The sequence below is a fragment of the Stegastes partitus genome, unplaced genomic scaffold, assembly GCF_000690725.1.
Source record: "Stegastes partitus isolate 25-593 unplaced genomic scaffold, Stegastes_partitus-1.0.2 Scaffold496, whole genome shotgun sequence".
Lineage (NCBI taxonomy): Eukaryota > Metazoa > Chordata > Actinopteri > Pomacentridae > Stegastes > Stegastes partitus.
Genome location: NW_007578227.1, coordinates 352,274 through 370,055, shown reverse-complemented (window position 1 = coordinate 370,055; position 17,782 = coordinate 352,274). Strand labels below are relative to the sequence as shown.

Sequence of the window (17,782 nt, the reverse complement as noted above, 5' to 3'; positions counted from 1 at the left end):
AAAACTCTGTACAAAAACCTTTGGAGCAAAGACAACAGAAGACATACATCCAACATCCACTAGAGGGAGACACACTCTGCTACACTTCTGTGGTTTATCAGAATACAGTCTGGATGTTTTGCAGTAGTCTGAATAAAGCAACAGAAAACACAAAGCAATAAAAGCTACAGGGAAGGTACGTGTTTGCTGCATCTATGCTGCATTTATCAAGTATCCCAATGCAGTTTGCAATACAAATTTCAATACCAAGGCAAAAAATAATTCAATGAAACGCAACAAAGTTTTTCAACATCAGCAATTTAATTTGAAAACACATGAGCTGAAGCTTTCAAGTAATAAGAAAGACATTATCTTGCTTGTTTTTTTTTTGTTTTTTTTTTACAACAAAACAATATTGGACCAATTATTGAAAAAACATGCAAGTCTTTTCCTCTTCACATTTCTTCTTAAATGAAGAACCTATATGTGGAACTTTATCTGACTGACTGACAACTGCCACCTATCATTTGGGTCAGATGGCTGCAGCCCTCCTCCATCCAGACTCCATCTCCTTCTCCATATTGTGCACGCCATGTCAAATGCAACTACAGACTCTGTCAGCCTTTCTCTTGTTTGAGTCTCAATCGAGGTGCAGATGAATCAAAAAACCCTCCGTCATCTTTTTGCACTATATTGATAGGTGAGGACTGAAAATGACCAGCTGATTAAAAACCTCACCATTAATGTTAAAGCACAGAACAAAGGTGCTTTAAAAGTCAGAGATCTACTTTCAACCTTGACCAATTCTTACATATTTTAAGCTTTGTTCCCTGATGACTTTCCCACAGATGATTCTGTCGTTCATGATTTGTCTCCTGTGTGGACTTTGATGTGGACTTTCAAAGTATCACTCCTACCAAAACTTTTTCCGCAGGTATTACAAAGGTATGGCCTCTCACCCGTGTGCATTCTCATGTGGACTTTCAAAGTGCAACTCTGACCAAAACTTTTTCCGCAGGTATTACAAAGGTACGGCCTCTCACCCATGTGACTTCTTGTGTGACGTCTAAGTTGTGTTGGAAGAGGAAATCCTTTTCCACAGGTGTTACAAAGGTACGGCCTCTCATTCGTGTGTATTCTCATGTGGACTTTCAAAGCACCACTGTGACTGAAACTTTTACCACATGAACTGCAAGAAAATGGTTTCTCACCTGTATGGATTGCCACATGCCTTCTAAATGTTGAAGAATCACTAAACCTTTTCCCACAGGTGTTACAAAGGTACGGCTTCTCACCTGTGTGAATTCTTGTGTGGACTTTTAGGTATGTGCTATATCTGAAACTTTTCCCACACGTTTCGCAAGCAAATGGCCTCTCAGCTGTGGGGACTATGAAATGTTTTGTTAGTTTGGATTTATCTTTCATGGTTTTTCCACAGATATCTTGTGTTAGAGGCTTTTTCCCTGTATAATTATCACAGTTATTCTCTAAAAGAGAATTGTCTGCATTTTTACTGCAACTGCTGTTTCCCTCATATCTCTTCTCTGGCTTCAGCTCTGCTTTTCTAGTTGATCCTGAGTCTACTTGCATGCTTACTTCTGGAACTGAGCTCTCAACTACAGGAGACTCGTGAGAGAGAAGCTGGTCGCTTTTTGGTTCTCGCTCAGTGTGCTCACTTTCCTCATAAGGAGGGGTCACCACAAAGATGTCAGTCTCCTGCTTCATTACAAACTTCTCTCCATCCAGACTTGTGCAGATTTCCACCACTTCCTCTTTAATCTGTGGAGGTTCTTCGTCCTCTTGGTCCAGACTGGTGCAAAGTTCCTCCTGTTCCTCCTTAGTCTGTGGAAAATCTGGGTCCTCTTTTTCCAAACTACAGTTCCCCTCCTGGTGACAGAGCTGTTGTTGAGCATTAAATTCCTCCTTCTGGCAGACATAGTACTGTGGGAGTTCTGAAAGGACAAAGGGACACAAGAAAAAGATGACTAATGTGATGACAGGAAAACATGCCGCAGCCACTTTTTATTTGGGACTGGACATCCCTGGAAATTCTGCTCAAGAACGGATCATTTGATTGAGAAGAATTACATTTTTTCTATTTAATTATTTTACTCTTACAGCTATCAAACAGCAGCAGTTAACAGTTAAAAACAATGCTTTTATATTCTCTTCCTCTGCATGTGTGATCAAAACACACCTTCCATATTGTACGCAGGCTGTATGTATCAGCCTGCGTATAAAAACACAGCTAAATTTGGGTTGAGATGATTCCCTTGTGTCAATAGGTCTAAAACATAAAGTANCCCCGCAACCCTAGTGAGGATTAAGCAGGGTTTAGATGGCAACTGCAGACCAACCAATGATTGAAGAGCTCCATCATTATTAAAGTTTTCTGTTTGGGAACATTGCAGTTAACTACAATGATGATGGACAGGGGGATCAGATGAAAGCTGTATACCGACACCTGAGTATGCAGCTGGTTCTTTGTCCAACTTGTTCACTCATTGTAGGCACTATCACCTGAATGTGAACACCAGTGCTGCAAAAAAAAAGACAGTAACGGCAGTACAAGATCCCTGTGGCATATAAGCAGGCTCTTGCTAACAATTCAGACAAGGCCAAAGTGATAAACACCAGAAGTGTTCTTATAGCAGTGGACATGAGACAGCATGTGTGAATAACACAGGTTGATAAGACATGCTGAAAGTTAACCAGTGCCGTCACCAAGCTCCCTCTCATCCGCATTTCAGCCAGAAAGTCACAGCAGCTCTTTACAACAAACACAAGCTACAGCTGTCCACAACTAATCCAACATCTGCTGCCTGTTGACAACCAGGAGGTGGACATGTAGAGAGTTACCTGACACGAATAGCACAATTCCAGTAGTTTGTTTTATAAATGCTGCCCTTTATACTATCAATAACATATATGACATTATGTATCATTTTATTAGAGAGAATATTTGTGTTGTACAGTTACAAGTGCAGTACAGTTAATTTTCTAAATACTGCACCTTACTTGATTTGTATTTTCTTATTTATTTGAGATAATATTTGCAGAGATTTTTTTTATTTAATAAATGTTTCTGTCTTTATTAGTAGGTTGTAACCTGTTGCAGCAGCATGGATAGACTTCTTTATGAAAGACACAGCTATAGTCGGTTCAGTTTTTGTTTTGTTTTGTTTTTTATTATTATAACTAGTCAATTAAGCAATTCCTTTTGTTTTTTAAAATATATTTTTGGAGCCTGTTGTCTTAATTTTACAGCAGTAGAGATGAACAGGAAAGGGGGGGAGAAGAATACAGCTAAGGGTCATGAACCCACGACCGCTGCATCGGGGAACTATAGTCCCTGTTTATGGGTCACCTGCTCAACTAGATGAGCTACAGGGGTGCCCGAGTAAACCAGTTTTTAATCTAAAAACAAAACAAAAAAAAAAGCATTTTCATGTTTTTCTTTCTTGTATTTCTTTTTTCCTCCGGAAAACTTAACAAACTGTGTCTTCTGTGTACCATTACACCACTATTCCTAACACAAATACAATTTTAATCAAATAAACAAAATGAAAAGTATTTAAAAAGCACAACATGGAAGAACCATTCCAGATTCTTTGTTTTTCTGTAATTAATTAAAGGTTACATAAAAGCCTTTTTTTAAAATAATAGATATTAATCCTTATTTTGTACTTGTGCTTTGCAGTCATGCCTGCATAAGCTCATGATAAAAGAAAGTGGCCAAAAAAAAAAAAAAAAGACTATTTGGCCTGCAGCGATTTAGCACACTGGAATCTAATTACGAGTTATTAGTTCCTGTGGCAGCACAGTGTGATTGACAGTCTCAGCATGAACACCATCAAAATGTCTGAATCCATCAGGGCTGCTTTTAGCCCCTGAGGATATGTGTGGATTTCTTTAAAAGAATATTTCAAACTCACCTTTTTAGCCTGGCTGTAATGTGGTGTGTTTTTCTTTCAAGTTGTAATTTTGCTGTCATGTCTTGTTCCTTACTTTATCATTGTTCTTAATATTCAAAACTCTTTTTTTTTTTTTTTTTTGTTCTTAATATTCAAAACTCTTTTTTTTTTTTTTTAAATAAAATCCTTTTTAGCTGTTTAGGTTCAGCACTTTTGCATTTAATGCATGACTTGTGCACGTAAATAAAGTATGATTGACAAAATCAGTATGGTAGGATTTGGATATAAATAAATTAATGTATTGAAAATTTTTTACTTAAAGAAATTATTCATGCAATTTACATGCAAAATACGTCAATCCAACGAGCGGACTAAGAATTCAACCCGCGGCAACAAGAAAAATGCGAACATACAAACATGGTCGTCGGCCTCTTAGATCTGCAGACAGAGGTCAAAGAAGAAAAGAAAAAATGAAAATACCTCAGAGCAGAATTATTTGGCTACAAGTACAAGTTCTGCATTTAAATTTGATTTAGTATTTTTATTTTATTATTATTATTTATTGGCATCAAAATATAGACTATGCTTCTCAGCATTGTCAAATGTTTTATACTTTTATTGTTATTTGAAGTTAAGTGTGTCTGTATTTATTGTATGTGCCTTGGCACTGTTTAACACTAAGGTTGTCCCTCTTTGTGTTCTCCAAGGTTTAACTAAACTAACTGAATACACTTAAACTAAAACATAAAGTACCAAAAGTAAGAGTGTTCACCATTCGATTGGCTTCATGTAACTTATATAAGTGTTTTATGAATATTGATGCATCAATATTCCATGTCCATATTGTTGGTGCTGGTGTGTATGCGTGTGTGTGGGTGTGTTGAGTATGAGTGTGATATTGTTTGTTTGTGCGTGAGGGAATGATTTTAAGGTGATTTTAATCTGTAAAGCACTTTGAATGACATTATTGTATGAAAAGCGCTTTAGAAATAAAGATTGATTGATTGATTGAATGAGTTCATCATTTTAATGTTGCAGCTTGTAAAGGTTATTTAATTACTTTTATCTGCTGAGTTGTTTGAGAATTCCCCCTCATTGATCAATAAAATTTAATCTTAATCTAAAACATTACATCACAATTTGCTTGTTGATTAGATGTTGTAATATTCAACTAAATCTGCAAGCTGAAAAGTGAAATATTTGCCTCTGAAACATAATGACGTAGAAGTAGAAAGTAGGAGGAAACAGAAATACCCAAGTAAAGTATAAGTAATTCAAAGCTGTACTTCAGCACAGCACTTAAGTAAAAGTATTTTCCACCACTGTGTATAGAGACCGGTGAGCTGTTTTAAGACTAAGCTAAAGACCCTTTTTGCACAGTTTTAACTTAATATGGAACTTTCATTTATTCTAAAAGTGCTGTTTTAAACTTATAAGTACTTTGTTCTTCTCTTTGCCTCCAAAGCTCAGGAGAAAACCTTTGTGTCTGATAAGGTGCTACATAAATAAAGCCGTGCTCGCGCTTGGTGATTCACACACAGCGTGGTGGATGAGCTGATGTGACAGAAACACAGCTCAACATGGAGGAAAGAGGTCAGAGAGAGGAACTGTGAATTCCCTCTGTTGGGTCTGCGCACACGTCATAACAACCAACTTCATGATAACAAGGCTTATCCATAAAACATGATAATCGCTCGGTTCAATTGTAGCCACATCACAGGAGTGGGTTACTTCTGATATGACACCGTTTATGATATGATAAGCTTCCCTGTTTTGTTTGGTGTTTCTTTACAAAGAGCCCAGAGGTTGACATCCACGTTGGTCACCTGTAAACTGCTGGAAATGTAGCTTTCACATTGTACTACATAAAAGCAGGAGGGAAACATCTGTCTACTCACTGGAGGACAACATTCTACAGGGAGAAGAAGACAAAAAGAAAATACAGACAAGAGCGGGAGAGGTTTCAGTCATCGAACTGGCCGGGGTTGTCGTTAAGCAGAACGTGCCAGCGCTCGATCTTCTTGTCCTTGTTCTTGAGGCATTCGTACCAGTGCTTTAAAGACTCTCCTTTAGCCTGGATGCCTAACTGACAGCCCCCTGAAAGCACAAAGAAAGAAAGCATTATAATATCTGTGTTTTTCAGTTTTCCATCTCACCCTTAACAGATTCTGTCTAAAGGTGCTAANGCACAGAATTGAGACCTGCACTACAGCGCAGGTTCAACCTACCCAGGGTATCTTTTCGTTATCTGGCTTCACTTAACATAATAACGCAATCGGGGTCATCGGTCTTACGAAGCTGGTTATCAAGTCAACTCATGAAATGTGAATGTAGCTTCACACAAAAGGGGCAGAGTTGGAAACTGATGATCAATCACAAACATGGATGTTTACGAGCATCACAGTGGCATATTTTACAGTCATGGAAAAAAATATTAGACCACCCTTGTGTTCTTCAATTTCTTGTTCATGTTAATGCCTGGTACCACAAAAGGTATATTACCTGAAGAATACAATGAACACGACAACAAGTGCAGCTGTTTACATAATACTTTATGTCCTATGTGACATGCTTAAGCTTAATTGTATTCCCAGTTGTGCTCATAAGTTTACATACCCTGGCAAAATTTAGGATTTCTTTTTTCAGAGAAAATGAATAATAATAATTGGGTGAAGCCATTTATTGTCAAACATTTGTGTTTACTCGTTTTAAATCATAATAACAACAGAAACTCCCCAAATGACCCAGATTAAAAGTTTATCTACCCCCGTTCTTAATATTGTGTATTGCCCCCTTTAACATAAAATGACAGCTTGAAGTCTTTTGTGGTAGATTTGGATGAGGCTCTTTATTTCCTCCGATGGTAAAGTTGCTCATTCTTCTTGGCAAAAAGCCTCCAGTTCCTGTAAATTCCTGGGCTGTCTTGCATGAACTGCACATTTGAGATCTCCCCAGAGTGGCTCAATGACATCGAGGTCCGGAGTAATGTAGTCACAGTAGAAATAGCGTACCTTTCATCATAGGCCTTGTTGACTCCTCTCCAAATGTAATGCTTATTAGTTGTGGCCAAAAAGTTAAATTTTTGTCTTATCACTCAAAATGACTTTGTTCCAGAAGTGTGAAAAGTTTTTCTCTGATCATTCATATTCTCTGAAAAATTGCCAAAAAAACCCCACAAATTTTGCCAGGGTATGTAAACTTATGAGCACAACTGTATAAGAGGTCATTTCATGTCATAAGCAACACTGCACATGCAAAGGCCTCGATTGGTTTCCTGCTTACATTCAAGCCATAGCACAACTCAGAAGTCGTCAGCTCTCACATAATACCAAAAGCAAAAGAATTATGTGAAACCACAAAGGCAGCCATCTTGGCACTGCTGGAAATTGGCGTGAGTGAAAGTCAAGTTGCGAATAAACTGAAGATCTCCAAGACAGCCATTCATTACACCAAGAAAAATCAAGCCCAACATGGTGCTACCAAATTACTAGCTGGTTGCAGCAGCAAACGTCTTTCTACCCCACGAGATGACCATGCACTCATTCGCTCCTGTGTCAGGAATCGTCGTCAGACCCCTAGGGACCTTAAAAATGAGTGGACACTGTCGAGAAATGTGACTTGTTCGGCAAGGACAGTTTGAAACAAACTTCTTGAAGCTGTTCTGAAGTCACACAGGGCACGGAAGAAGCCCTTCATCAACGAAAGGCAGAGGAAAGCCCGATTACTCTTTGCTGGGGATCACAAGGATTGGACTGTTGATGGCTTAAGGTTCTCTACAGTGATGAATCCAATTTTCAGTTGATGTCCACTCCAGCCAACTTACTGGTTAGGAAGAAGCCTGGAGAAGCCTACAAACCAGACTGTCTTGCCCCTACAGTAAAACATGGGGGTGGATCAGTGACCATCTGGGCTTGTTTCAGTTTGGGTAGAACAGGGCAAATGCAACTGTGTGAAGGGTGAATGAACCAGGTCATGTATGGGGCTATTCTTGAAAACAAACATTCTTCTATCAGCTAGAAAACTCTTTACTGCCTCCAATGACTGGATTTTCCAATAATCAGTGCTCCTTGTCACATGGCAAGGTCTGTTAAAGCCTGGATGGAGAACCGGAACACTGGAACCATGCCTTGGCCTGCTCAATCACCAGTACTAAATCCAATTGAAAACCTGTGGAAAATGATCAAATGCAAAATGGAGAACCACAAGTCCAAAATCAAGGCAAAGTTGTTTGAATTTGTGAAACAGGAATGGGCTGCTGTGACAGCAGAACAATGCCAGAAGCTGGTGGAGAGCATGCCAAGACGCAGGGCTACAGTCATCAAAAACAGTGGTTACGCAATCAAGTACTAACTCCTGTATGTATTATGTGACTAAAACAGACAGAAAAAAAAAAACATGGAATGCCTAAAAGCACTGTTTTTGGCAGTACAATACCATAGCTATTGATGTAAGAACTTGTGATTTTGGTTTTTATCAACAAAACCATGGAAAATGGCTAGATATCAGGTCTTACATTAAACTCTTAAATGGACTGCACTTATATAGCCATTGTCCACTTTAGCAGCAGTCAAAGCGCTCTCCAATGTTTTCTCATTCACCCATTCATACACCAATGATGACAGAGCTGTCATGCAAGGTGCTGCCTGCCATTGGGAGCAACTTCGGGTTCAGTGTCTTGCCCACTACGACTGCGGAGGGGCGGGGGATCCAACCGCCAAGCTTACGATCAGAGGACAACCGCTCTACCACCTGAGCCACAGCCGTCCATCCTCTTATGAGCTATTTTTGTTATCATTATATTTGTCAGAACAAATGTACCTTTAGTGTTACCAGGCATTGAAGCTAACAAGAAATTAAAGAGAACAAGGGTGATCTAATAATTTTTTCCATGACTGTACAAAGAGAAAAATGTAATATCAGATAAATACGAGATTTTAAACATGACTGAAAGCAACAGAGCTGCAGCAGCTAAAGCAGAATGGAAAACTGCAAAAAGCTGCAGACTGTTTGAATGCATAAATAATATGCTCATCAATATCTAGCCCTTTGAATGTATGTTGCTCAGATGAAGATTTCTTATTCAACACAGATAATACACACATTATATCTTGACACATTTTTCAGCTACATCACCCAACCCGACATCAGCTAGTTTTAATGTTCAGGATGTGATGACTCAGTTTACAACCACGTGTCAGGGTTCATGGATGGAAGGATGAAGCTTTGAAAACTACACAACAAGCAGCAACAGACAGAATCATCATGAAGTCCACCAGGAGATGTGTTTTTGAACTTTGCTATATGTGGAGACTTTAAATCCTTGGGACGCAAAGCATGCACGTACTGAAGGTGTGTAACGTTATCTGTGGTTTCCAGATGATGTCCAGCATTCTGCGCTGACGATCGATCTCTTCCTCGTACTGGACGATGGTTTTTTCAAACTCCTTGAATATTTCTTCAGCAGCAGCAGTTAGTCGCTCGTTGATCAACTCTCTCAGATTCTGAACTGAATTCATCGTTACTTCAACTGATGAAATATTCATCTGAGATACGACAACACAACCGTCTTCCAGCTCGGTCCACACATCAGTAAACTAACGCTGCTGGAGGCTTTTCATTGTTTATTTCCGCCTGGTGTCACACCGTGAAGCTCCGGCAGAAACAGCGGTTTAGCCTCTGTGCCGCCGTCAACTGAAAGAAAAGAAAAGAAAAAAAAAATTCAAAGTGAGATAACTTTTAATTCCGCCTTGTTTGTCGTTTTTTCCTTCCATCTCCCTCTTATCACAAACTTTTCAACAAGACTGGGAATTTGCATTTATTCATAATGAAAAAACAAACATTAACTTAAAATATTATTGTCAAATTGCTATAAAGTCAAATGCTTGATACAAACTTAAACTAAGTACAATAAGCAGTTAAGTTTCAGAACAAACAATTTTACACGTAAAAGCCAATGAATTCAAAGATTCACTCTGAACAGCCTATTAGTTCAATCATTTAGACATTCTACTTCATTTACGTTTGTTACAGTTATATACTTATTGTTTATTTGTATACATCTGTGTAGCTGTTGTTCAGAATCTGATCACATGCTTTTTAAGTAATTTTATAACATTAATTTCATGTCTCTACCAGAAAGCACTTTGGCTCAGTGGCTGTTGTTTTCAGTGTGATGCATTAATAACTGTAAATTGACCGTATACTGAGCTCCTATCAACAAATCACACAGATGGTCTATGCGGTGAAAAAAAAAGAGAAATGAATAACATAAAGTCTTTGCCTGGACAGCAGAAATTGCAACACAGCTGGACTTTTTTGTCTCCATTTGCTGAACTCTGCTAAAAAATAAGAAATCAGATTAAATACATGAATTTCAATTTGAAATTTGAATTCAGTGACAAAATTTTCTGTCGTGATGCTAGATCACAGCGTGAGAAACCTCATTATAAGCACTGCTGTTCTCTCTATTGTTTATTCAGTACAAGTGACAATAATGTTACTGCTTCTCATCTGGATGATGATTGTCTCCTTTCAAACTGGTAAGTCATCAGAAGATTGAGTCAGATGGAAAAGGAGGAGACACACAAGATAAACATTTGGATGTTATTTGAATTGATTAACTTTTTATCCAAAAAAATCTCATGGTAAATCTATGTTTGTTGTTTTCAGGATCCTCTGAGGATGTACTGACTCCATTTCCTCTTCTGGTACTAACAGAAGTCCTGTTCATCTCCACAGCTTCTCATTGCAACATATTCAGAGAAAACAGAAATGTTGTCTGTCAAACATGACAAACATTCAAAGGAGCTTCATCTTCAGATCTCCTCTGCTGCAGTGTCTGACTCTGCTGTGTACGACTGTGCTCTGCAGCCCAGTGACAAGAAACAGCAAAACTCTGTATAAAAACACAAGCTGACACACTGACAAGCTGCTAAAAGCCTTTTCTCCACCGTTGAACTCAGCTTTGTAGCTCCACAAGAGGGCCACAAAGAGAAGAGAAGAAAATATAGATCAAAGAGAAGACGAACAGATTCAAGGAGGAGCTGAGCTGTTACTGAACTATAGAAGAGACACTAACTTCCACATTAGAACCATCAGCTGTAAAGAACTCACTGCAGATAACATCAGCAAGTTTCTGCTGCTGATTTACACCTTGTTGGACACATGGAACATTGGCTGTGGATTATTCTTGTTGCTCTTATCTTTGGTAAGATAGAAAGATCTCCAAAAACTCTTTACAGCTGCTGATCCTTTAATCAATCATCTTTATTGATTCATGTCTTCCTCTGCATGTTGTGTTCTTTTCCAGAGTGTAAAGGAGAAGACAAAGTGATTCAGCCACCAGGAGATGTCATTGCTGCTGAAGGAGACACAGTTACACTGGGATGTACTTTTGAGACCAGTGCAGCAGTAGCACAGCTTAATTTGTTCTGGTACAAACAAGAAGTAAATGACTTTCCAAAGTACATTTTACGACGTAGTAGTTATGGAGGAGATGATAATGCTCCAGAGTTCCATAAAGACAGATTTGATGCTAAACTCAACAAGACATCAGTTCCTCTGAAGATCCAGAAGCTTCAGCTGTCTGACTCTGCTGTGTACTACTGTGCTCTGCGGCCCACAGTGACAGGAAACAGTAAAACTCTGTACAAAAACCTTTGGAGCAAAGACAACAGAAAACTCCACAACATCCACTAGAGGGAGACACACTCTGTTACACATATATGGTTTATCAGAAAACAGTCTGGATTTCTTGCAGTAGTCTGAATAAAGCAACAGAAAACATAAAGCAATGAAAACTACAGGGAAGGTACATGTTTGCTGCATCTGTGCTGCATTTATCAAGTATCCCAACACAAATACGAAATATACTCAACAGACAAGTGAGACACATGCAAATAACATTTTTTGTCTTCACCACTGTTGAATCTATCCAACAGTCAGTAAAACAACATTAAAATTCTACAGTTTGCAATACAATCTTCAATACCAAGGCAAAAAAATAATCCAATGAAATGCAACAAAGTTTTTCAACATCAGCAATTTAATTTGATAATAAGAAATACATTCCTATTTTCTTTTTTCTCTTGTGTTTTTACAACAAAACAATATTGGGCCAAAAATTTGAAAAACATTAAAGTCCTCTCCACATTTCTTCGAGAATGAAGAACCTACATACGGAGCGTTTATCTGACTGACCGACTACTGCCACCTAACTTTTGGGTCAGATGGCTGCAGCCCTCCTCCTCCTCTTCCACCCCCAGTTTTCAACTGAACCAGTGTGTCATCAGCAGTGCTGCTCCACATCATATCCATCCAGATGTTCAGTTCGGTTCTTCACCCTGTTCCACCACCACCACCAGATGGAGTCCAGACTCCATCTCCTTCTCCATATTTTGAACGCCATGTCAAATGCAACTACTGACTCTGTCAGCCTTTCTCTTGTTCGAGTTTCAATTGAGGTGCAGATGAATCAAAACACAGAGCCCCTCTGTCGTCTTTCTGCAATGTATTGATAGGGGAGGACTGGCAGAAAATTACCAACTGATTAAAAACCTCACCATTAATGTTAAAGCACAGAATAAAGGTGCTTTAAAAGTCAAAGATCTACTTTAAACTTGACCTATTCTTACATGTTTTAAGCTTTGTTCCCCGATGAATTTCCCACAGATGTTTCTGTCGTTGATGACTTGTCTCCTGTGTGGACTTTCATGTGGACTTTTCAAAGTACTACTCTGACCAAAACTTTTTCCGCAGGTATTACAAAGGTATGGCCTCTCACCCGTGTGACTTTTCGTGAGACGTTTAGGTTGTGATGGAAGAAGAAATCTTTTTCCACAGGTGTTACAAAGGTTCGGCTTCTCACCTGTGTGACTTGTCACATAGATAGTCAAACTATGACTTTGACTGAAACTTTTCCCGCATGTTTCACAAGAATAAAGCTTCTCACCTGTATGCGTTCTTATGTGAAGGTTAAGTTGTGATGGGATGGAAAAACGTTTTCCACAGGTGTTACAAAGGTATGGTTTCTCACCGGTGTGGTTTTGCATGTGGAATTTCAGGGAACAGCTAGAACTGAAACTTTTGCCACAAGACTTGCAAGCAAACAGTTTCTCTCCTGTGTGGACTGCTCGATGCTTTTTAAATGTTGAAGAGTCACGAAGTCTCTGACCACAGGTGTTACAAAGGTACAGCTTCTCACCAGTGTGAGTTCTCATGTGGCCTTTCAAGCTTGAGTTTTGACTGAAACTTTCTCCACATGTCTTACAGACAAAGGGCTTCTCACCTGTGTGTATTCTGTAATGTCTCTTCAGTTTGGAATTATCGTGAAAGGTTTTTCCACAGATGTCACACATCAAAGGGTTTTTACCTGTGCAATAATCACAGCGACTCTGTGGCGTGGGAGACTTGTTTACAATGTTGCTAAGGGTACTGTTTCCAGGACATCTCTGATTTGGATTCAGCTCTGCATTTGTAATTGATATTGAGTCTACATGCTTGCTTCCTGCCGGATCTGAGCTATTAGCTACAGGTAAGCTGTAATAGAGGAGCTGGTCACTGTTTGGTTCTGGTTGTCTGTGGTCACTTTTCTCATTAGCTACAGTCACCATAAAGCTATTCATCTCTTGCTTCAGTACAGTCTGCTCTCCATCCTGACTGGTGCAGAGATCCACCTGTTCCTCTTTAATTTGTGGAGGCCCTTGATCCTCCTGGTCTAGACTGGAGTTCCTCTTCTGGCTACAAAGCTGCTGCTCAGTGAGAACCTCTTCCTTTGAACAGACATAGTGCTGTGGAAGCTCTGGAGGAACAAATGGAAACACAAGGGAAAAGGTGATTAACATGATGTTAGAAAACACACATTTGCCAGTCTGTCCAAGAATTGCTTCCCCCAGCAATTCCAGCTCAAGAGCACAATGTACTGGAAAAAGTATCTCAATATGATCAGACCTTTTTTTTTTTTTTGGTATACATTCTTCTGTAGTAGCCACAGAATTACTAAGAACCTGATGGTAAACAGCACAGAGTACTTTTCGACACATGCTCATGAAATGAAAATGAATGAAATGAAAAATACTTTATTCATCCCAGAAGGGAAATTCAATCCTGTAAAAGCTCACCTTTCTTTTTTTTTCTTTTTTTTTAAAAATCAATATAACATATATTATATACAACAATAATAATTATTCAGTCAGTTGGATTTGTTTTTTTAAGTGATGGCTGTTGGCAGGAAGGAACTCCTGTATCTCTCCGTTCGACAGCGAAGTTGACGCAGCCTCCCACTAAACACACTCTGTTGNATTTAGAGAGTTTTCAGATGAACTGCGTTTACACAGATGACAAGACAAGCCGGCCTGTACCCATCTCCTGATGTAAGCAGTTCTTGATTCAGACTACTAAAGATCAGTTTTCCTGGTTAAGAGCTGTGTTTTGGGAGTTTTTTTGGCTGTCAGAACACAAAAAACGGGTTCTAGATTTAGTACCAACTCCAAACTAGCCCTAACTACCTTTGCGGTAAAGGAATAAGAAAGGTCAGACCTTTCTGAGCTTTGCAGACATGTGAGAATGATCAAATTTATGTCATGCTGATCCCCAGGAACCATGAATTGGCCTTTACTAAAACTTTGCTCATTCACTCATACACTCACAGTATTTAGGTGCTACGGTGCTTTAAGCAAAAAGCAGTTGTCAACGTGACCACAATGACAATATATGCCACAGTGTACAGCTAAGATTGATACGAATGTCACTAGTTGTGCAAGTATTTATTCTGAAACCAAAGATTGACGGGACAAGATAAAAAGTCAGGGGATCATCTGAGCTGCAGTTTATCCTGACATGACATTTGTTTACTAAATTTTATGTCAATTATTCAAAGATTATTGAGCTATTTTTGTCTGGACCAAAGTAACAACAAAGATGTAGCTTACTGACAGAAGAACATTGTTGTTTGTATAGGTAAGCAGTTAGCATTGTTATCAATGTACAGGACAAACAGTCTGCAGTCTTACAGCAGTGTGGGGTCACGTTAATCAAAATGCTACTGTTACCATACTGATGACAAGCAAGTATTTGTATACTTTCTCATCTTTGTGTGTTGCTAATTCATTCTGTAAGTTCGGTAGCTATTAGAAGAAGTTCTGAAAAGATTTGGGATTACCAAAGTAAACACAGCTCGTCCTCAGAGGAACATTATTGTTTGGACCAAACTTTAAAGCAATGTATCCAAAGGTTTTCCAAACATTTAACTAGAAACTACTAAAATCAACCTTGAGTTTCCTTTGGAGTCACATAAGGGTATGTCAGCTACCAACCCTGAATGTGCAAAGTTTTGTGCAAATATTTGTACCAGGAGACACCGATGTTTGGTCAGTGAGGTCGTTGGGAAAACATGAATATCTGAGACAAGTTTCAATCCATCCAATAGTTGGTTAGAAATTTCACAGACGACATTGCATTCCCTCAAACCTTGGCCAGGAGCATGGCTAAATATAAAATGGGTAGAATAGAATGAGGATGAAGAAACATGACTTCAAGCCAATATCAACACTTACCAATGAAATCATTGGATTTTCCCATGTCGTAGTCCCAGACAGAGATGTCAAGGGTTTTCTTTGCAAGCTCAGCGTGCTTTATTTCATAACTAAACTCCTGAAACATAGTGATGAAACATAAAAGAACAGAGTTTATTACAAAAGCTAAGAGCGAAGTCTGGGTGAGCAGAAGATTGCAGAATGCAGCAGTGTAGAAAGAACTGACCTCGTTAAACTCTGGGTTGAGGGTCTTCTTTTTTATCTGAGTCTTGTTTTTCGCTTTCTTTCCCATGTCTGGCTTCAGGCATCTACATCATGAGAGAGCAGAAATGAGTAAAATATATGAGTATGACTTGAAAAATCCATAGGAAAAAGCTGGATAAGGTCAAATTAGGGGTCCTTCAGTCAGGATAAAGGCTTCACTTTCCTGTTACTTGTGAACAAGATCTTGAGATACCTAAACTCCTTCAATTGGGGCAGCAAGTCACCCGCAACCCAGGGTAAGCGCTGAAGATGTGTTTCTGCTGAGTGTTGTGCTGAAAATAGTCTGACTTACAGGATGCAGGCTGTGGGTATAAAATCGCTGTTGTTTTCAAAATGCTGTTTGCTATAGGAATCAATGACAACCTCAAGGCAGCAACTGATGAGCTGAAAATCTATAGTTCTGATGAAGATCTGGATCATGCACCAAGGGAGCCCCACTACTTTTTCCATCAAGCCTCCTTAATGGCAGTATTTGCCTCCCTGCATGTAAATGTTCTACCAAAACACTTCATACTGAAACCATACAGATTGTACCGTACAGACAAGAGAGTGACGTTGATCTTGTCATCTCTGAAAATGTTGAGCGGACTACAACTACAACCTAACGATAACTAAGCATGGCCCTATAATGAGACTGCTGCTAAACGGAGCACGTACACTTTAACAAACGGGTCCGAGTATCCGTTGGAGTCCATGGCAGCCAGGTGAGCGCAGCGGACCACGCCCACTAAGAGACGACCCTGCTGGCTGCTGTACATCAGGGATACCAGTATGCGACCCCTCTCCTCTGAGTCCTCGCCTTCATTCAGCTGCACACACACACGTATTACATATTAAACGAATGCATACAAAAACACATTAACAGTATTTTACTGACCCCAGTGCTGCTTTAACCTGTGCACATATCTGCAGGGATTACACTGCGATTATCATAATATCCACTAATGGAGGATAATGTTTGTGCTTAAGTACAAAATTATCTACATGTATGTTGTTATGCAATAGGGCTAACTGCACAAGATGCTTAAAAGATAAGGCTGACAGTATTTTTTGGTATAAGCAGCAAATCCCATGAAAAGAACAAAACCAATAATGTGGTATACTTTTAGCCTGTCAAAGCTCACCTCTTAGCCCGGAGTCCTTTGTCAGATGTAAATCTTTAAAAACAACTGTATGATTTAATATTTTAAAAAGGGTCAGGCATTCCCTTAAACAGCTATAGTTCCTTGTAAATGCATTCTAATAGAAGCAAACATTACATTTGTTGGGGACAGTTTTTAGTAGTGGAAATAATACTGGATTACTAATACTTTTTTGCTTTGCAGCATTTCTAACTACAGCACCGACTAATGCTGAGCACTTTTTTCTCAAGTGTACATTTTGTCTAACTCACTGTGTTGATCATTTTATGTAAGGTAACATGAGAGCTGGGAAAAAAATAGTTCCCATTATTATTCCATTATATGTGATACATGAATGTAACTGAGAGCAGAAACACAGATGAAGAAATTTGATGCAGGTCGATTACATCCTTCCGATCTGCTTTAAAAGGTCAGTATCCGCTGCGGTACAAGGGAGTGGTGGGCAAATGATCATCAGTGGACCAAATTTAGCCTTCGAATAAACATATCCACATAATCACAACCTGAAGGATCTATTTTAAGTAACAATATATATGCAAGCTTTGTGTAACTCCTAATGTATCCTAAATGTATCTCGTAACATATAATAATTGTCAGTCATTTGGATTTGAAACACGTAGATGGTAGTTAAAAGAAGTATTATAGTAGTATCAAATAAAATAGGCTACTGCTTGTCTGTTATTTACGAATGTGTTCAAGCACAACCCTAAAACAAGCAAAAAAAACATATATTTCCTGTTTAATTTTGGCTTTTTTTTTCAGTATTTCCAGATGTACGTTTGTGTTCTGTCATTTGAGTCCATTTCCTATTTGTACTTTGTGATAGTGTTAATATATATAATATATACGGGGTTAATTCATCACTGGTAATAATATTGTTATAATGTTAGAGTATACCATAATACCATGCATATCATGGCAGTCTTGAGTTTCCATTGACTCCTATAACTCT

General features: G+C 38.8%; 3 protein-coding genes across 3 annotated transcripts in view; all 3 read right to left on the bottom strand.

Moving 5' to 3' along the window:
- Window positions 1-278: 278 nt before the first annotated feature.
- LOC103361308 (zinc finger protein OZF-like) lies at window positions 279-9,530 on the bottom strand. The gene is made up of 2 exons (XM_008287351.1): window positions 9,238-9,530; window positions 279-1,931 (listed from the first exon to the last, which is right to left on the bottom strand). The coding sequence occupies exons 1-2, from the start codon at window positions 9,434-9,436 to the stop codon at window positions 841-843; spliced, it is 1,290 nt and encodes a 429-aa protein (XP_008285573.1). The 5' UTR covers window positions 9,437-9,530; the 3' UTR covers window positions 279-840.
- The window catches only part of rph3aa (rabphilin 3A homolog (mouse), a), a 32,842-nt gene continuing 20,916 nt past the window's right edge, over window positions 5,857-17,782 (bottom strand). Inside the window, exons 12-15 of the mRNA XM_008287352.1 lie at window positions 16,346-16,497; window positions 15,651-15,732; window positions 15,446-15,542; window positions 5,857-5,990 (exon numbers count right to left, since the gene is read on the bottom strand). Of these exons, the coding sequence (XP_008285574.1) occupies window positions 5,857-5,990; window positions 15,446-15,542; window positions 15,651-15,732; window positions 16,346-16,497 (465 nt within the window). The remainder of the gene's footprint in view (window positions 5,991-15,445; window positions 15,543-15,650; window positions 15,733-16,345; window positions 16,498-17,782) is intronic.
- LOC103361310 (zinc finger protein 664-like) lies at window positions 9,508-14,255 on the bottom strand. The gene is made up of 3 exons (XM_008287353.1): window positions 14,252-14,255; window positions 12,676-13,692; window positions 9,508-9,584 (listed from the first exon to the last, which is right to left on the bottom strand). The coding sequence occupies exons 1-3, from the start codon at window positions 14,253-14,255 to the stop codon at window positions 9,508-9,510; spliced, it is 1,098 nt and encodes a 365-aa protein (XP_008285575.1).

Coding starts and splice junctions, on each gene's coding strand:
- LOC103361310 (XM_008287353.1), bottom strand. Junction 9,585..12,675: donor TCTCACGAAAAGTCACACGG/GTGAGAGGCCAT, acceptor CTTTTCTTTCAG/TTGACGGCGGCACAGAGGCT.
- LOC103361308 (XM_008287351.1), bottom strand. CDS start 9,436: ATGAATATTTCATCAGTTGAAGTAACGATGAATTCAGTTCAGAATCTG. Junction 1,932..9,237: donor GATAACGTTACACACCTTCA/GTACGTGCATGC, acceptor TTGTCCTTTCAG/AACTCCCACAGTACTATGTC.